The following is a 20,119-nucleotide window of genomic DNA, read 5'->3' as shown; positions in this document are numbered from 1 at the left end:
AAAAAACAAAAAAAAAAACAAGGACATCAGACAATATGAAAATGCCATGCAGATATAAACAGCCTTCCATTTTGCTTTGGTAAGTTATTTTTATTATGCAATACTGTTCATGTAATGTCAAATCCTCCTCCAGTGTGTTTTTAAAACCCAAAATTAGAAATCATAAAGACTCGCGGACTCAGCAACCCCCGACAGGGTATACAATCAACATTCATTCAGAAGGTAATTTTTTTCTTTTTCTTTTAAATGCAAAAGAAATAAAAATAAATTAAAAGTACAATCCAATGTTACAGTAGGATGCTTCCATACTGTGCAATCTGCACCCGTGTAAACTCCTAAGAAATGTGTGCACATATTCCCAGTGTACCACCACAAAAAATATATATATATTGCATTTGAAATTAAGAGGGGGATGATCATAATTATTTAAATTTGTGCTTTTCAAAATACAATCAGAAGCTAGAAACGTTAAGAAATGTCCACAATCACAATGGGTAAGAAAGTGCTTGATTGGTCACTCACACATCAGAGGGGACTAAAACAAATGACATCTTTATAATAAAAACTGCAGTTCCTTACAATAAAATTACAGTTCTTAATAGCAATTTAGCTTTTTAAAGGATGTAAATTTATCATTTTTTTCTTAAAAAAAAAAAAAAAGGGGGGGGGTTGTCTTATTTTTCTGTGTAAATGTAGAAGGGAATCAAGCTCACTGAGGCAGGCTCTGTTGTAAGGCAACTGAGAAGTCCAGGACATCTTTCTCTCCTCAAAGGATGAGTTTAAAGTGTTTCAGTGTGGGCTTTGACCTGAGCGCAGTGTATGTTTGTGGTGTAGAGTTATAAAACAAAGAGTATCTTCCATAAAACAAGTTCTCCTCCTCCGAGTGTAAAAGCCATGAAAACCCGTTGCAGGATACTGCTGAGTTTATATGAAGAGTGGCAGACTTAAGACAGTATAGTTTGCTTTTTAAAAAAATCTGGTAAATGGAAAAAGAAAAACAGTATAGAACAAATAGACAAAAAGAAGAGTGAACCCATGCCAGCAGGTGGCAGTAGTCAAATGATCAAGTTTTATAAGCACAAAAAAAAAAAAAAAAAAGTTAAAATTGATAATGTGTGTCATGGTAGGGCCCTATCTGAGAAAATTGAGGGGGGGGGCAGATGAAGGGAATATAATAGAAAACATGCTCACTCTAGCTTTATTAAACTCTATCTTGTGTGTGTCTGCGCGTGTATATGTATTTGCGTGTCAAGGAAGGTCTTCTCTTGCTAGGCTGGCTTCTCCAGAGAGTGCTTGTACCAGACCACTTTTACTGGATCTGAAAGAGCCGAAGGAACATTTGTTACTGACAGGCACTCTTAAGCCTGCTCTACAAGACGCACCGTGGAGACTCACGAACAAGACCATTAGGAACATTCAAAATGGGCCTTACCTTCTTTCTGTCTCCGGCATATAGTGTCCCATTCTGAAAAGACATGAAGAGGAGTTAGACTGCGTATGATACACTGCTGTCTTCTAGAACGTGCAGGAAAAGGCCAAACTCACCTAACGTGTGGTACTGCATAGCCTCGACCAAGTGACGACAGTTGAGCAGCAGCTCTCCGGAACTTTCGTCATGCTGACAGCACTGTTCCATGGAAAACGGGGGTCTAATGGTAACGGGCCGTTCGGCATCCATGTCTGTGGTTGCCGGGCCTGCTCCAAAGACCGGACTGATTTCAGGCTGGGGAGCGGGGGGGAACGGTGCTGCCGGGGAGGGTGGGGTCTCCACCGGGCCGTCGCTGATAAAGCTGAGTCCCCACTGGTTCTGCAGAAGCACGCCAATGGCAGGGGGCTCCTCGGAACCCCCCGCCGCGCCGCCGCCCGCCTTCACCTTGGAGGCGTAGCTCACCGCCGGCTGCAGCTTGGCCGGGCTGTCCTTCACCGGAAAAGCCGGTGGCGGCTTGAGCAGCGCCAAGCTGTCCTCCGCCCACCTGGCTTTCTGGACCGCGGCCCGGCCTCCCGGCCTGGGCTTGTCGCGCCGCGGACCCCTGCCTTTGTTCTGGGCCCGCCGCTCCCGGTCGCGGCCGGAAGGGAACGGGTGGACGTGGTCGGCGCAGGTCAGGGGGCCCTCCTGCTGGAGCAGCTTGTCCACGGCGGCCGCGCACCCGCTTCCCCCTCCGCCACAACTGCCAGAGCCCGGGGAGAGGTGGCGGTTGCGGATGTGTGGTTCGGGTTTGGCGGGTGAAACGAGCCCGGCGGAGTCACACAGTCGGTCCGACTCGCACACTGCGTTGTTGGTCTCCCAAGTGCCTGGTGAAAGAATCGGCCATCCGTTCATCTCTGCAGACGCCACGTACCCACAACGCACCGCGACGACTTACACAGGACCGCGTTCGACTGGGCGGGAAAGAGAAAGTCGTTTAACCCGGTTTTGTTAAATTGCCCTTTAGGAACCGATTAAGTATATATCGTTTACAGCGTCTGGCACGTTTGCGTGGCGACACATGCTAGTAGTCCGAGTCATTTACATTTACGGCATTTGGCAGACGCCCTTATCCAGAGCGACTTACAACGTGCTTTCAAGTTACCATCGAGTCACACGCGAGTACGACCTCGTGTTTCGGTAACCGACAATCTGAATTAAAAAGTCGTAAAAAAAAAAAAAGAGAGAGAGAGAGACGCCGCGGAGTAGCGTGGCAGTGGGCACAAAAGTGAAGCAACCGGTGCGGTTACACGTCAAGACAAATGCAAAAATAATACAAAAATTTAATCCTACAAAACCCGGCGATTCGTCGCCGAAGAAGCCGGAAACGTTCCTCGAACTTCTCCGAACGGAGTCTTTCTAGAATCACCACCAGCCGCCCGAATCCGAAGGTTAGCTCGATACTTAACGTCACCCCACCGTGGGAGACGAACGCGGGGTAATACAGTCGTAAAATGTTCACGCCGGTCAGATCGCCGAACCACCGATGAAGTAGTTCAGCTTCGGTTCGGATTCGGGCGGAATAACTAGCCGGGCTGCTGGCCGACAACGTTATCTGGCTAACGCTAGCAGGCGCCGGCGGCGTCCATTTCACAGCGCGGCTCCCCCCCAAAAAAGGTTACAAAACGCGCGCCGGGAATAAAGTGCGCCCTAAAGACGTGCGTCTTAAGCGGCTTTTGTTAAAAAAAAAAAAAAGTTTAACCAAACGCCCGGCTCGATCGACCGCGTTGCTACACGCAACACCGCAAACTCTACTAAACATTAGCGTCGGCTAGTTACTAAGCGAAGTCATGCTAACGTCCCACATAAAAGCGCGGAGTGCGCACAAAGGGGTTAAATAAACAAAACGCGTTTACCTGTTTTAATATGCATAGCTTTGCGTTTGCCTTCCCTGGTGAATTCAAACCTCGGTGCGTGAAGACGACTCGGGGACGGACGGCGTGTTGACGACGCGAGCTGGGCCACACGGAAGCAGTGGAGTCAACGGCCGACAGAGAGCGCGTACGGCTTCCGTATGTCGAGGCGGGGAAAAGACCACCCCGGGTCCACAGAGCACACACTGAACCCGGCGGGGCTTGCGGGCCAAGAACGACGACTCTCGGTCCACTTCCGCTGTGTGTCACGTGTTGCTCCCGGTCGACGTGATTAGCTTACGTGTTAGTAAGCGGAGGGAGCGGCCGATCGAAACTTGATGTCGCATCGATTTAAACACAATTAGGATCGTAGAAGAGGTCGAACCCTCCTTTATGCAATGTTATTTAAATAACGGAGTGTTGTTTAATGAGGGTACATGAACAGATGCAACACTATACCGTTTTTTTTTTTATTTTGTTAATGACATTTTAGCAATTTTTCTTCAACCCCGGCGGTGATTCAAGTGAACCAGGGGTCGCCAGGCTTAGTCAGCAGGCGTGAACCAGGAGTCGCCGGGCTGTAGTCCAAGTCAAGACTCCAGTGCCCGTCCGTTTATAGTCACGTTGTGTTAAATGCTGCGTCCCATTGGTCAACTCACTGTTTTGGATTAGTGGTAAACTTTTAACATAGAAATTTCAGTCACATACTTAAATGTAGGTTTAACGTAAAATCACATTGGATTAAACCTCAATTTAAACAGAGAGAAACTTCTTTTTCTGACAGCTCTTTTGGTCAGGCTGTTCACTGAACTTCTTTAAAATTACAAATATTAAATTAGTTAGGTCAAACTTCTCGAATGATATATGACACATCTAAACGTTTTATGTACATGTATATGTTTTATATTCAAATGTGTCAAACAAATAGATAAGTAATGAATTTTCACAATAGTTCTTTAGGGCGTACTGTCTTTAGATACATTCCTGTCACTTTAACCCAGTTTTGGCAAATTGTTGTCTTTCAGTTCCAGCAATATTTTACAGCTGCTTTCCAAAATGTGCTTCATCTCCAGCAAGTCCTTCTTCATTGGTTCAAGAATGTCCAGTTTGGAGAGCTTTTGATCTATTGACGAAAGCAGGCTATCTTTTCCCATAGAAACGTCATTTCCTGAGCTGCAGGCAGAGCTTTGCTTTGCTGAAGATACAGCTGCAGAATCCTCCAAGATCAATTCATGATAGTAATCAATGAATGACTCCAGCTCATCAACGCTTTCGCAGCCAAAGTAGTCGATTGCTGCCTGGAGGTCACCTGACACCCCCCAGTTCAATAGGCCTGAAGTAGGCAGGAGTTTTTTTGCCTCCTCAGGAGTTCGGCCATAAACCGTGCCTTCTTTTTCTTCATGTGGAGTTTGTGATTCATCCGGTTGCTGTTGTGATGGAATCACGAGTAGGAAGGCAATGGGCCCCGATGGGGAAATAAGTCTCATTAGACCTTGAGAAATCCTTGGGCAGAACCATTCTGCAAAGTTTTCCACCTTGGCCCCTTTTCCTGCGGCCTGCCTGCTGTGTTGAAACCTTTCACTTCTACCTACCACTGCTAACGTACGGGCTTTGGCACGTGGTCCATCATTTACTAAGACAAAGCTTTCAGCAGCAGTCTCACACGATCCTGTGCACCTCAGATCCAAGACCTCAGATGTTACCAAACAACTTGAGGTTGCGCATTGTCCTGAAAACTTCATATGGTGCTCTGGAACATGAGAAGAATGTTATTTAGACAAATGTAGAAGTATTATGAAGGAAATAAATAATTATTGTTCATTTATAATGAGCAAAACCCAGCAACTGACAATGTGTTCAGTTCCTAACATATTGTTTGACTGTTTCATACCAAAATTTACAGTTTCTTGTCTGTGATTTACACTCACCTGTACAAGAAGAATCGTTTTGCTTAGTTGTGAGTGGAACATTATTGTCTATGACCATGGCACCAGGCACCACCTCATGATTTGGAAACATTCTTCCCATCCCATCATTATCATGATCTTCCAACTTCAGGAGAGCCATAAGTTCCTCTATCTTTAACAGAAGTTGTACTACTTGGTTGCTAGCAGTCTCCTGGCTACATGGCTGTAACTTGTTGTTAAGGACATGGTACCTGTTTCCAGAGTTCTCAACAAGCTTTCTAAGAGCGTTCCCCTCGCATGCAATGTGCTGCTCAATGGTTGTGTCCCCCAGCCAGTCCCCATTAGTAAAGAGGATCACGGTGCGCTTCCAAGGTTTGTTCCCAGTGGCCCCAAGGTGGGCCTCTGCAGCCTTTAATTCTTTATGAAGGAAAGATGCACTGCAGTTCACGACTAGAAGAAGAACTCCAGACACGAAAGCATTCAGGGTTGACCCTTCAAGGTCCCACCTTGCAAGCTCCATATGTAGAGACTGCCATCCGGGAGCTTTTACCACTGAGACGATCTTTCCATTAACTCTCCCCTTTCTTTCAACTACCCAATTGGCCTGGGTCCCAACCTCAAACTCCTGTTTTCCTAGGATGGTGTTTCCAGCAGAGCTTTTGCCACAGTGCCTTCTCCCCACTAGTATGAGTCTCAGCTCTGTGGGTATTTGTACTGTTTCTGAAGATATCAAAGATAAGCATTATTAAGATCAGAGATATCAGGACAATCCTTTATTAATACAGACTTTCCAAACACTGTCAGTCAGAACATGATGCTGCAGTCCAATCACATGAACTCATAGAAAAAATATAAAGCTTACCAATCAGGGGTCTGAGAGCCTCTCTTTGTTTCTGAAAGTTAGTGATCTGGGCATTTGCTTCATTTTCCAAAGTTTTTCTCTTCTGCTCCATTTGCAGAAAAAGATTCCTATCAGTGTCATAATGGCAGTTGTGTCTTTTGTTTCTGGCCACCATCTCCTCAACCTTACCCAGCAGCTCTGTTACTTGAAATCCACATCCTTTGCTTTTGTTGTTAAAAACATGGTATCGACTTCCACATTTCTCCACAAGCCACTGGATTGCCTTCCCTTCACTCTCAATATACTGCTCAATGGTGGTGTCTCCCAGCCAGTCGCCGAAGGTGAACAGGATGAAGGTATGACTCCACACTCTCTCTCCCAGAAGCTCAAGGTGTTCCTTTATGGCTCTTCTGTATGTTTCACTAAATGCTCTGTCCACACGTACGACCAGAAGAAATCCATGAGGATAAGGGGGACATAGATAGGGACTGCGCATCAGTTCCTGTTTGTCACAGGATCGGGTGTCTTGGACAAAGTAGTTCATCCACCAGCCAGGGGTATCTACTAAAGTGACCTCAGTCTCGGACCGATAAGTTCCAGTTCTGGACACACAACGAGCCGTTCGCATTTTCACGTCAAACGTTTTTCCTGTGGTGAGAATGGTGTTTCCAACAGAGCTTTTTCCTGATCCGCTTGCCCCAAGCAGGACAAGTCTCAAATCAGTTAGGTGATGACCATCTTCTGTCATAGAAAAACAGAATCTTCCATCAATATTTTTATGTATGCGCAATCAAAATAATTTTTGTTTCAAAGAAAAGACCATAGTAGGGAATCAGTGTTTAAAGTTCATTATTATCATTTTGGTTGAAATATAAAACTTAAATATGATTATTGGATCAAGGGTTTTAATTAGTTTTAATTTGGGGGGGGGCTTAAATTTGGTCCAATACAGTATTTCAAATTCATATAATCCCTGAACAAAGTAAAGTTTTAGTTTCTATTAATGCCAGTGAAATGAATGGAAATCACATTCAAGCAATTTGAATTTTTCATCAAATTATTCACATAACCCGATTTGTAAAATGCAGGCATGGCCTGAACTTCTGTTCAGAGAGGAATGACGCGCCTCACCATTAGTAAAGCGTGGTCGTGATTTCATGGTCACCAGCCGGCGTTGTGCCCTGAGCATCACGTTTGACCTCCGGTGCTCCACCTGCTGTAAAATGTCTTCCTCCATTTGAAAGTGCCTTCCGCCATTTTCTGCCAGCAGCGATTCTATCTTGGCCAGCAATTCTGCCACTTTGGAGAAGTTGTGTGCGTGTCTAATATCAAGGGCACCGTATCTGTTGCCACATTTCTGAAGAATCCAACGCAGCCCATTGCCTTCTCGCCTGATGTGTTCCTCAACTGCAGAATTGGTCAGATGGCCCCCATGTGTGAATAATACTACGGTGTGGCGCCATGCCGCCTTGCCAAGCAGCTCGAGGTGCTCCTGTGCAGCCCTCCTCCGCTTCTCAGTGAAGACAGAGGCTGTTTTGATGACCAGAAACAGAACATGGGGTCCCGGGTGGCACAGCATCACCGCCCGCACGATCTCCTGTTTCACCAGCTCTGGGGTGTCACTGACACTAAAGTCACACCACCAACCAGGGGCATCAGTCACGACAACTCGTCTGCCCAACACTGTAGCCTGTTTCTTCAAACACGTGGTGCGTTCGCGGGTAATAAACTCTTCCTTTCCAATGATGGCGTTCCCCGCCCAGCTCTTCCCAGAGTTTCGTCCGCCAAGTAGGACAATCCTTACCCCCGAGGAGGGACATCTCCCTGACCCTATTAGGAACAGACAGGTGACATTTTGATCCGTTGTCTATCAAAACAATTAACTGTGCAATATACAAAGCGTCCAGTCACTTATTGTCGAATTTGTGCACGTAAAAACCTGTATCTAACAAGTAGTTACTAATCAGCTGCGCTGTACACCCGTTCTATACTCTACATAGTCCCGTCACCACTTCAGTTATTGATGTTGCACCGTGGTCCTAGTGGAATCTTTTTTCTTGTTTCACTGGGTACTGGGTTGATTTGACAATAAAACTTAATGAGTTAAGGAAGAGCGATAAAATCCTTGCTGCCCAACCTTGTTTTCCTTGTTTTTTCGCTTCTTTTAATGGATGTGATTTGCATGGATCTTTAAACTTACTGTGCTGTCTTCCTTACCTATAGTAGCAAGTGTTAGTTCGACATTATATTCATTTTTGGATTACAAATCGAAACAAATATAGCACAAAAAAAGATAGCACATTAAAAATACTCATATATCCCACACAAATGGAGGAACATTATATCTAGAGGCAGATGGAGAGATAAGAATGGCTTGAATTAAGTCCACATCTCTTTCCCAGTGTGAACACGACTGAAACCGTTCAGAAAGTTGTTCGTATCGATATACTTACTTTGCGTCTGTAATTCAGCGGTGGCCATCACGTCACTTCATGTAATCGCGTCTCTCTTGTTAGCTGAAATCTGTATGTGCCGCTGTCATAGAGCATAATACCAATAATGCTCTATATAAGTTTTGAGCATATTTTTCTCCAAAGTCCAAAGGTTTCCTGTCTACAGAAAACTAGAGCGAAACGATACCACACTCCCCTGGTTAATATACCACTGAGAACCGCCCTGTTATTACTGAAGTACACGTACTGCCCGCTATCAGGACCACTTGCATGATAGCCATGGCTTTACACTTAAATTTACAACTGATGACGCTGTGTTGGTAATTATGTAAAATCTGTTTGGCATTGGAAATGCCAAACAGTGTGCCAAATTATTATGATTCTTTAGTGTTCTGTTCCTTCCCATCTCCACAACTCGTAGATTTTGGTGTTACTATATCACTATACAAATAGTTGAAAGATTGAAAAAAATTAAAAGTAAAAAAATTGAAACAAAGAACCTGATGGAAACCTGATGAGTTTTAGCTGCTGCTGTGAATTCAATCCTATAGAATGTTTTCATTCCAGTTAACTGTTCAAATAATTCAATATAATGAATATTTACATATTTAACCTGGCAAAAGACATATAATAAGAGAATTATTATGCTCTGAATTGATTATAAAAAAAAAAAATTGATACATGATTTTACGTGGCTTTGTTAACATGTGTAAAGATGCCTTCTTAATCTGGTTGACGTAGAAAAACAGTTTTTCGCGCTCCTGGCAGCACTATGGCCGCTCGCCTGTGTGAGTTCTCAGGTGCACGGTTAAGTCTGAGGAGCACCGGAGGTTCCTCTCGCACCATTCCGGATGTTGGCCTCTTCCAGTGCGGCCTCTCGCCGGCTGCACGAGTGAGGCCGCTCCCCTGTGCGCTTGACTTGTGCTCGTCTCGTTTTGAAGCACTTTGAGCACACGGTGCAGGGATGCGGCCTGTCGTCCGTGTGGCTTCTGTGGTGCCGGGGCAGAGAAACGTCTTGCCGTGCCGACTGTGCCGACATGAGGACGCTCTCCTGCGTGAATCCTTTCGTGTCTGGTCAGGCCCGCTAGCTGCATTCAGCTCTTCTCACAGTAGGAACGGGGGAATGGGCGCTGGCCGCGGTGGCTGTACTTGGGCGAAGCTTTTCCCAACAAACGTGGCACGGGCACGGACGCTCCCTGCTGTGGACCCGCTGGTGTTTTTTCAGCCCTTTCCGCATTCCTCACAGGGATGCGGCCTCCCGCCTGCGTGCTTGATCAGATGCCGCCTCATGTCGGACGGCCTTGTGATGCACAGTTCTCCAAACATTTATAGTGCTGAAGCAGAGATTTTAAGTCTTCAGGCTGGGACCGTCTAAAATAGATGATATCAAATGTACTATTAGACATTAAAAAGAAAAAGCCGTTTCAGAGATGTTAAGTAAATCATACCTGTTCAAGATCAGGCACAGGAAGCAGTTTCTCCAATTTGGACAAAAACTCATATTCATAAATCATACCTATCTCCATATTTACATTTACATTTGCAGAATTTATCAGACGCCCTTATCCAGAGCAACTTCCAAACAGTAGTCCCCCTGGAGACACTTAGGGTTAAGTGTCTTGCTCAGGGACACAATGGTAGTAAGTGGGATTTGAACCTGGGTCTTCTGGTTCATAGGCGAGTGTGTTACCCACTAGGCTACTACCACCTTGCCCATATTCCATCAGGAATACCTCCTGCACAACATAAAACATGTGGTGTAACACAGATTCATCCTCAAACATCTTAGATATCATTGAATATCTTAACATATGTGCAGATTATTAACTACAGTCACACAACTCCATCTACTCGTATGACAACAAAATGATGCATTGCTGACCCGTTTTGAGAACTGAATTTCATCCAATCTTACGTCAATTCAGAAATATGTAACTGACATATTGACATTATTGACATCACACTGACATTATTTCTATGGTGCAAAATGAATGTCCTTTACCAAGAAGGCGCAACAGGCGTGAAACTAGCTTGTCCAACATACTGGAAATACTTTTAACAGTACTACCCACATAACATTCTAATGCCTTCCTGAGCTCTGACAAACCTTTAATTAATTCCATGAAACAGTAACATGACTTCCTGTACAGAAGTCTTTTTTAAAGTGAAGTGATTGTCACTTGTGAAACACAGCAGTACAGCACACGAAATTTGTCCCCTGCATTTAACCCATTACCCATGATGAGGCGCCCGGGGAGCAGTGTGTGGGGACGGTGCTTTGCTCAGTGGCACCTTGGCGGATCGGGATTCAAACCAGCAACTTACAGGGCCGCTTCCTTAACCGCTAGGCCACCACTGCCCCAGCTTAATCAGCTTAATAGCTAACAACAGTACACACAAATTTACATTTACAGCATTTTTCTGACGCCCTTATCCAGAGCGACTTAAAGTCAGTAGTTACAGGGACAGTGTCTCCTGGAGCAACTCAGGGTTCAGTGTCTTGTTCAGGGACACAATGGTAGTAAGTGGGATTTGAAACGGGGTCTTCTGGTTCATTGGCAAATGATATACACACCTGCTGTTTCCATCACCACAGTAAACTGGTCACTCATTTGGCCATCAATTTACTATTATACTCACCGATTAATGGAAAAGACAAGTCTTGGTTTGGTGAAGTGATAAAATAACCATGTTGTTCAGTGACTTCCTCCACACATTGGACTACGTTGCCAAATCTCGCGAGAAAAAAACGGACTTGGTATGGGGATGGCAAGAATCATGTGTGATATTATAATATTTAGGACAAGTAAGAAAAGAAAAGTAACTATGTTTGATCATTTGGATTCCATTATTTTATATAAAGAGAAAGAGCAAGAGCGATTAAAAACCCTTATTTTGAAGCGTGGAATTATGAGGAAGTGACGAGCTGTTTGTGAGTCGCGTCGATTCAGAGAAGTGTAGTTAGCTGGCTAACTCTTGTTAGCAAGCCAGCAAACGAGTTTCTTTTTTTATTTTTAGATAAGTATCGTGCTTTTGAAAAGTTTTGCGAGGATGTCCTCTACGGAGACATCTTCGATTGCTGATTCAGGTGATCTTTTTGGCCGGCTACACAACCATTTAATTCAATGTTGGAATGTAATTCTTTTTTTGCTATATGGAACACATTAGCTCGCAGGGTTAAAAAAAAAAAAAAAAAAGACGCAGGTCCCTTTTAAGAAAAAAAAAAAAAAAAAAAGGCTGGTCCTGAAATCAGAGAATTTACAGCCAAGAAACATGCATCGATTAAAAACAAGTCTTGGGATAAAATGAAACCATCTTCACTTCCCGATAGTTGAAGGGCGTCAATCCTGCGCTGCACACATGCATATTCATACAAATGGTTACTTAAACCGATGCTCGTCATTTTTTTCTTTTCGACATATGTGTGTATTGCGTTTTAACATGGCTAATGAAAATTACGTTATTGTTTTTTTTTTTAGGTTCTAACCTTCCACTTTGTTTACTTCGATTCCTGGTCCCAAAGCTACGTTTAATGTCTGCATTCATGTGGCAAGTGGTGCAGCAGAAGGGATCGGTGCGCTATGAAAAGCTGGATGAATTTGTGACCGTGGTCACCCAGCTGGTTCCAGAGATACTGCACTCCAGGCAGAGGACGCAGCTTGTGTTGGGCATTCGTGCCAGGGTAGGAGAAGTTAGCCTGGCCTGTTTTACGGCACATCTGGAGTACGGTGTGAAAGAGTTGTCGTGATTTGGTGGTCTTAATTCTTCCTTAGCTGGTTTTGGAGTTGTGTAAGGGCTCTGCAGATCGTCAGGCCATCCAGCAGTACCTGGACAAAATAAAAGCATTCGCTGCCACATCTGGGGTGAGTTATTTATGGTTCTTATATATAAAGACAGTTTGTTGGACTTTCATTCATTTAATTTTGTACTTGTATGATGTATTCTTATTTAAGGAGAGGAATAAGGATGTGGACACTTCTGTGTCTAACTTTGTTGTGCTGGTGCAAATGCTGTTAAAAGATCCACTGGAGAACGCATACTTTTATCAGGTATTTTTTAGGAATTTAGCCTTCTTTTTTTTATTCCGATGAGTTTTTCTCATTGCTAACATGCCATGCCTTTCCCCAGGAGGTCTTCCCACTGCAGTATGGAGCCAAGTATGACAATGCGCTGAAAGACCTGCTGTGGGAGCTCCTCTGCAGACTGGAAGAAGTACTTCCAGTTCCAGACATCGAGCAGGTAAAAAAAAATAACCAGTGCTTTTCATACAGTGTACGTGAAACTATTGTATTTCAGTAACTTTACTTTCGTTTTCAAGACTGTGTCGTGGCTAAGCTTGTCTCAATCAGTACTAGACGATTGCGTGGACTCATGGACTAAGGATTTGAAGGTTCTCCTCCAGAGCCATAAGAGCGTTGAACATCTAAGCCATGGTTTGTTCAGTGCTATTTGTATTTTTTATGCATAAGTTATATGAGTACAGTTATACTGATTTATTGCAGTGAATTTAGGAATGAGATGGTCCTTCTGAATTCTCTGTTTCTTTCTCCTTTTTTCTTTTTGGTTTGTTCTTCAGCAACATCCCTTTCAGACAAAGGAGAATATATCCTGTCTTCTCTTGCCGCCCCGCACTCATCTAGAGTGCTAGTCATCACAGAGCCGGTTACTTATTGCATACAGTCCAACTCAACATGTGATAACGTTCCCATTGCTGTTGCTGATGGCGGGATCGAAACCATCATGGTGATGGAATATACTGAGGTCGAACTCCGAACAAGCGAAAATGGCGAGGAGGTTGTGGAGGAAGATGTCCAAGCAAAGAGTGTGAAGCAGGAGGAGGGTAAACTGGAGATGAAAATGGGAGCTAAGAGCACGCTGGCTGATTCTGCCTCTGACACACATGGCAGTTTGATCGGTGAGATGGCGAATCTGTCCGAGCTGGTGCATCTGGATGAAGAAGCTATGGATGCTGCGTCCGCACAGTGGAGTTCGGTTGCAGTGGAGGTGATGCAGGAGGATGGATTAATAGAGCAGGGCCAAGGGACGGCTGTTCGAGATCAGTCAGCTAAAGGGGAAAATATCTCGGACGGTGGAGCTGGTGATGGACACGATGGCGGTGTAGATGCCGGGCAGAATGAAGAAACTAGTCAAACGCTTCCCTTCAGCGGACGGCAAGAACAGGGTGTGGAAACAGTGTCTTCTCAACACGATGTGACGTTGGGGAGTCCCCCTTTGGCTGAAAAAGCCTCTGACGCGCGTGAGGTGCTCGGTGTCACAGAGGCACCCTCGCCAGTGACCCTGCGGCGCGGCCGTGGAAGGCCAAAGAAAGCCGCGCAGAAGAACACTGTGCATCTGCAGAGGAAAAGAGCTACTGTGTGCGCTGCTCTGAAACAGCCTCACGTGTATGTGGCTGCCACTTGGTAGAAATTCCGAAATGTCCCTTTTTGGCTTCATGATTATGAGATGTTTCTATGTCGTTCTAGGAATGGTGAAGAAAGCCCCGGTGCTGCTTCACTGGCGACCACGAAAGACGCTGAAGGTAAAACAAATAAGAAAGAGAATCGGAATGTTAAAGGCAACTTTAAGCGAGGCTCTGCAGTCAATCTCAGATGTCAGAATGTGGCGGAACTGTGAAAAGACTCATGAACCGAATTCCTCAACATTCATATTTGAATAAAAATGAGCTGTGTTCATTTTCTTCTTTAATGCACATAACAAAAGTAGCATTTTATAGCATGTTCATAACTGAACATTGATATATATTATGTAATACACTACCAACAGTGTAAAAAGCACCACTGATTGAATTTTACACCTTTTTTTCCTCCATAGAACGTACCCAGAATTCTCTCCCAAAGGAATACTGTGAAGAGCAAAATGGCTCCGTGACCCCTAAACCTTCTAGACGTTCAAAACCAACAGGAAGGCCCACTGTCAGGGATTTACCCACACCAGGTCCCCGATCCCGCCACGTATGCGACATCTGCGGGAAGACGTTCACGCGCTCATCGGACGTCCGTCGCCACCAGCTGACCCACACCGGGGAGCGTCCCTTTCGCTGCTCTTACTGCGACAAGACGTTCCAGCATGCCTGGGACCTGACCAAGCACCAGAGGAAGTTCCACGGCGTGTCCATTTTTCGCTGCCAGCACTGTGGCGGCGACTTTGCCAACCTCCGCTTGCTGGCCGCGCATCACAAATCAAGTCACGGCGGCCCCCTGCCGCACATCTGCTCCATTTGTGGTGAGAGCTTCTCCTTGATCAATGAGCTGACTGAGCACAGGAGAGTCCACGGTGACAAGGTCCAGTACAAGTGTCACCAGTGCGGCGAGAGCTTCGACTCTCTGCTCGAACGTTCCAAACACCGGCAGAGCCACGCCAGCAAACGGCAGTTCAAGTGCCCCCAGTGCGACAAGATCTACACCCGCAAGGCGGACGTCAAGCGGCACCAGGTGACCCACACCGGGGAGCGGCCGTACCAGTGCGCCCAGTGCGGGAAGGGCTTCAGCCTCCACGCCGCGCTCAAGAAGCACTCGCAGGTCCACACCGGGGAGCGGCCCCACCAGTGCTCGCACTGCCAGAAGCGGTTCACGCTGATCTCGGTGCTGGAGCGGCACGAGCGCATGCACACGGGCGAGCGGCCCTTCCTCTGCTCGCAGTGCGGCAAGCGCTTCCTGTCCCTGGGCGAGCTGAGCAAGCACTCCAAGTCCCACACGGACGAGCGGCCCTTCCCGTGCACGCAGTGCGGCAAGCGGCTCAAGTCCAAGCGGGCGCTGAAGGAGCACGTGTCGGCCCACAGCGGCGCCCGGCCGCACGGCTGCGCCTACTGCGGCAAGCGCTTCAGCAAGCCCTTTTCCCTGACCAGGCACCACCTGATGCACACGGGCGAGCGGCCGTTCCCCTGCGCGCACTGCGGCAAGGCGTTCCTCACCGCCTCCGAGGCGGCGCTGCACGAGCGCGTCCACACCGGCGAGCGCCCGTACGCGTGCCCCCAGTGCGCCACGAGGTTCCGCAGCTCCTCGGAGCTGGCGAGGCACAAGCGGAACCACGCGGCCAAGCCGCCCTGCTTCGCCTGCTCCATCTGCGGCAAGCCGTTCAGAAGCGCGGAGAAGCTGAACAGGCACGTGCACGGCGAGGCCCTGCTCGCAGACACGGGGAAGACCACACCGGGGCTTGAACACGAACGTTCCAGGCTTTTCGCCTGTCCTGACGAACAGCTCCAGGGTGGCTGTGGAGAAGATAAAGAGCTCTTGCTGTAAAAATCTCTGCTGCATGTATTACGTATGTATGTGTGTACAACTACTGCTCATCATGTACATAAAATGCACGGTTGTGTGAGACATGAATACTATTTTAAGGGCTCCCGTACTTTTGTCTGCAGTATTATAGTGGCGGCCTGGCGGGGAAGGAAACGGACCCGTAATCAGGAGGGTTGCCGGTCCGAATCCCGAACCAGTGAGGTGCCACTGAGCAGACTCCCTTTTGTGGCTGCCCACTGCTCACCGAGGTGATTGTAAATTTCCCACTTGTGGGACTAATAAAGGATCATCTTATCTTGTCTGGGTTAAATGCAAAGGACACATTTTGTTCTGTGCACTGTGTGCTGTGAATCATTATGACAATCACTTACCTTTTTGTATTTGATGAAGCAGCGTTTACCACAAACCATTAATTATTATTATTTAAGGGTAATTAAAACCTCCCTGGAGGTCTTTAAAAGTGACCTGTTATGCAACAAGATGAATACATTCTTTTAAACACTGCATTAAATACTAAAAACAGTGCTTATGGGGTAGTAGAAGCCACACTCACTTGTGAACCAGAAGACCGCAAAGTCCCAGGTTCAAACCTTTACTACTATTGTGTCTGAGCAAGACTTTGTCTCCATGGGGGGGGGGCTGTCCCTGTCACTACTGATTATGAGGCGCTCTGGATAAGGCAATCTGCTAAATAACTTAAATGTAAATGTGTACAGCTGTCAATATTGCCTACAAATCCAAAAGTTGTGCAAGACAATTTGTATTGCACGTTATATTTCAAACGAATCTGGACGTATCACAGGTCGAAGCATTATTACAAAAATAAGAAACTCAAACATCTGCTGTCAACAAGTAAAACTGAATTTATAAGACTAGTAACTAGTAGTAAGTAGTCTGTAAATAGACAGCAAACACAAATTTCCATCTATAGTACCTATCATATATGATCCGTTCCATGTAAATTTGTTTCAGCGATTGGTCGGGTCAGATTCTGCTGAGCTTGGGCCTAACTTGGCCCAGTTGTAGCTCTAGTGTGTATGGACAAAGACAGCAACCGTTTGTACTCCTGTCTGCATGGTGATGCCAGACAGACTCCTATGTTTTACAAAGCATTTACTAAGCAACACTCTGGTGTGATGTTTAAACCGATGCTGACCCTCTGACATTATTTATGAAGGCTCGTGTTATGGGGGAAGACAATACCACTCCTGGCATGGCATTAATTAATCACACACTGAGACCTATTCATTTACCATAATCATGGAAATTGATCAGTTTCCATTTCATGCTCACTTTTTCAAAAATGATGGCCACAAAGATACAGTGGGTACGGAAAGTATTCAGACCCCCTTAAATTTTTCACTCTTTGTCATATTGCAGCCATATGCTAAAACCATTTAAGTTCCTTTTTTTTAACATACAGCACCCCGTATTGACAGTAAAAACAGAATTGTTGACATTTTTGCAGATTTATTAACATTGAAAAACTGAAATAACACGTTCAATATATTTAACTCGGGTTCTGTCCATTTCTCCTGATCATCCTTGAGATGGTTCTACGCCTTCATTTCAGACCAGCTGTGTTGGATTATACTGATTATACTGATTGGACGTGATCAGGAAAGCCACACCCCTCTATATAAAACCTTACAGCTCACAATGCATGTCAGAGCAAATGAGAAACACGAGGTTGAAGGAACTGCCTGTAGAGATCAGAGACAGAATTGTGGCACGGCACAGATCTGGCCAAGGTTACAAAAAAAGTTTCCTAAGATCACAGTGGCCTCCATAATCCTTAAATGGAAGACATTTAGAACAACCAGAACCCTTCCTAGAGCTGGCCGTCTGGCCAAACCGAGCTATTGGGGGAGAAGAGCCCAAAGATCACTGTGGCTGAGCTCCAGAGATGCAGGTGGGAGATGGGAGAAAGTTGTAGAAAGTCAACCATCACTGCAGCCCTCCACCAGTCAGGCCTTTATGGCAGAGTGGCCAGGCGGAAGCCTCTCCTCAGTTCAAGACACATGTAAGCCCGCATGGAGTTTGCGAAAAGTATGGCATATTTTTGAACCACATTGTATGTTTGTGGGCCTTTTGCAGCCTGCGCAAAGTATGAACCTTCACACAGTAACAGTCTGAACTTTATATGCCCTTTCAATGAGATACGCTCACATGCACACCTGCAGGAAACTCCCTAGAGGTCGGAGGAAAACCAAGGTTTGGGAGGTATGGGAAGAACCAAGATAAGACTAGCAAGGCTATATAAATTATGCAGAGCTTCGGAATGCCCTGAAGAAGGCCCGACAGTCACAGCTAAGTGTACAATGCTTAATTGTAGACTGTTTATGGCCTTTGCCAACTCAAAAGATGCTGGCTGGGCAAAATGGAAATGAATTATGATGACAGATGTGCGATTATATTCACTGATGTCACACACTTATGTGCTGGGGGCGGATCCGTCGCCTGGCTGGCTGTTGTCCTGTTGCGTATTGCAATAAACAATTTGACTGGAATAGCTTTCTGTTGCTTGAATTTATTGATCGAATCTTCAGCAAATCCTTCACCACAAAGGTCTCCAAGATGGTGGGAAATAAGATTCTCTGGTTTGATGAGACCAAGATGGAACATTTTGGCCTTAATTCTAAGAGGTATGTGTAGAAAACCAGGCACTGCTCGTCACCTGTCCAATACAGTCCCAACAGTGAAGCATGGTGGTGGAAGCATCATGCTGTGGGGACAGGACGACTGGTTGCAATGGAGGAAAAGATGAATGAGGTCAAGTACAGGGACATCCTGGACGAAAACCTTCTCCAGAGGGCTCAGGACCTCAGACTGGGCCGAAGGTTTATCTTCCAACAAGACAATGACAATAAGCACACAGCTAAAATAACGAAGTCGTGGCTTAACAACAACTCCGGGACTGTTCTTGAATGGCCCAGTCAGAGCTCTGACTTAAACCCAGTTCTGGAGTGACCTAAAAATGGCTGTCCACCAACGTTTACCATCCAACCAGCCAGAAGAGGAGAGGGTCTGCAAGGAGGAATGGCAGAGGATCCCCAAATCCAGGTGTGAAAAACTTGTTGCATCTTTCCCAAAAAGACTCATGGCTGTATTATATCAATAGGGCACTTCTACTAAATACTGAGCAAATGGGCTGAATACTTAGGACCATGTGATTTTTTTTGTTTTTCTTTGTTAATAAATCTGCAAAAATGTGGGAAAAAAGAACTTAAGCAAATGGCAGCAGTATAACAAAAAAAAGTCAAAATGTAATGGGGTCTGAATACTTTCTGTACCCACCATAAATCTTCTTTTTCAGTCCCAACCAGTGCCGGTTCTGCTTGAAGAGCTTTGTGCATGGACATGAGCTGAGGAGCCACCTGAAAACTCATCCAGAATAAGGACCCCATTGGTGTGACCAGTGTGGGAAGTCTTTGCTTCGCCCACGAACGCGTTGGCCCATCTGACCAATCACACTGGATGAAAGGCACACAGGCCAGAACTTCTCTGTGACAGGCAATTAAACCATTTGTACAGAGATTCTTCTGTTCTACGTGTGCTACAGGGTTTATTTTCGGTGGGAGACCTCCAGGAAGAATCCATACCATTCGAGTCCATACACTGCGAAGCAGCCACACATCTGCAAAGACTGCGGGGAGACTTTTGTCCGGAAGTATGATTGGAGGGTGCATATCAAGGATCATGTCGATAAGACCTTTCATTTGCAACATCTGTGCCAAGAATTACACCGACTGGTCTCGCCTGAAAAAGCGCATATGTGCGGTAATATGTGCGAAAAGGTTTAACTATGTATGAGTACCCAGACAATATAGTAGTGTATTGTCACACTAACACATAATAAGACAATTAATGATAATAAACCAACTATTGATATTAATAGTAATGTGAAGTTACAAACTATAGAGGCATAATGCCAATGCAGATATAAAAACAATGGCATCTTGTATTAACAATGTAAATTGACTCTGTCATCTGCTACTTTGACCAAATAAAAACTATAAATGCTTTAATACATAATTTAACTTTAACATAATAATAGTTCTGCTTCGTTTCATGATGCGGATGGATATAAACCCCCATAGACTCACCTGCCTGCCTCCCAAATGTTGAACTGACACAATAGACCGAGAGGACAGTAATTGCCTTTTTAGTCCAGGATTAATGCAATTCCTTTTAAAACACACTCAGAAAAATTCAAATACCAGTCAAATTTATGCACACGATGTCAGTGAATGTTTGTATAGCAAAAACGTACCTTGCCGGTATTTCTGCTATTATCCGCAATAGAGGCCCTGGTATCGCAGCCGCTGTTTTTACTCCCGT

The 20,119-nt window shown here is 45.4% G+C and overlaps 3 protein-coding genes across 5 annotated transcripts; 1 reads left to right on the top strand and 2 right to left on the bottom strand.

The window, feature by feature from the left end:
• Positions 1 to 107: 107 nt before the first annotated feature.
• Positions 108 to 3,566, bottom strand: LOC114764550 (uncharacterized). Its single transcript, XM_028954257.1, has 4 exons — positions 3,322 to 3,566; positions 1,546 to 2,292; positions 1,433 to 1,465; positions 108 to 1,318 (listed from the first exon to the last, which is right to left on the bottom strand). Exons 1-4 carry the CDS (start codon positions 3,335 to 3,337, stop codon positions 1,269 to 1,271), a joined length of 846 nt encoding a protein of 281 aa, XP_028810090.1. The 5' UTR covers positions 3,338 to 3,566; the 3' UTR covers positions 108 to 1,268.
• Positions 3,567 to 3,964: 398 nt separating this feature from the next.
• LOC114764541 (GTPase IMAP family member 8) lies at positions 3,965 to 20,090 on the bottom strand. Of its 2 annotated transcripts, none has more exons than XM_028954243.1 (6): positions 20,052 to 20,090; positions 8,520 to 9,890; positions 7,198 to 7,896; positions 6,088 to 6,807; positions 5,247 to 5,945; positions 3,965 to 5,068 (listed from the first exon to the last, which is right to left on the bottom strand). In XM_028954243.1, the coding sequence occupies exons 2-6, from the start codon at positions 8,545 to 8,547 to the stop codon at positions 4,311 to 4,313; spliced, it is 2,904 nt and encodes a 967-aa protein (XP_028810076.1). In that variant the 5' UTR covers positions 8,548 to 9,890; positions 20,052 to 20,090; the 3' UTR covers positions 3,965 to 4,310. The 2 variants fall into 2 exon arrangements, with proteins under 2 accessions (XP_028810076.1, XP_028810075.1); XM_028954242.1 differs by lacking the exon at positions 20,052 to 20,090 and adding an exon at positions 11,160 to 11,674.
• On the top strand, positions 11,187 to 15,870 carry LOC114764540 (zinc finger protein 271). Of its 2 annotated transcripts, none has more exons than XM_028954241.1 (9): positions 11,187 to 11,451; positions 12,043 to 12,201; positions 12,293 to 12,382; positions 12,473 to 12,568; positions 12,648 to 12,758; positions 12,838 to 12,952; positions 13,096 to 13,921; positions 14,003 to 14,058; positions 14,352 to 15,870. In XM_028954241.1, the coding sequence occupies exons 2-9, from the start codon at positions 12,052 to 12,054 to the stop codon at positions 15,776 to 15,778; spliced, it is 2,871 nt and encodes a 956-aa protein (XP_028810074.1). In that variant the 5' UTR covers positions 11,187 to 11,451; positions 12,043 to 12,051; the 3' UTR covers positions 15,779 to 15,870. The 2 variants fall into 2 exon arrangements, with proteins under 2 accessions (XP_028810074.1, XP_028810073.1); XM_028954240.1 differs by lacking the exon at positions 11,187 to 11,451 and adding an exon at positions 11,464 to 11,607 and having other exon boundaries at positions 11,999 to 12,201.
• Positions 20,091 to 20,119: the final 29 nt, after the last annotated feature.

Source organism: Denticeps clupeoides, chromosome 15 (assembly GCF_900700375.1).
Source record: "Denticeps clupeoides chromosome 15, fDenClu1.1, whole genome shotgun sequence".
Taxonomy (NCBI): domain Eukaryota; kingdom Metazoa; phylum Chordata; class Actinopteri; order Clupeiformes; family Denticipitidae; genus Denticeps; species Denticeps clupeoides.
Note: the sequence above shows the minus strand (reverse complement) of the source record. Positions and strands in the feature narration are given on the sequence as shown.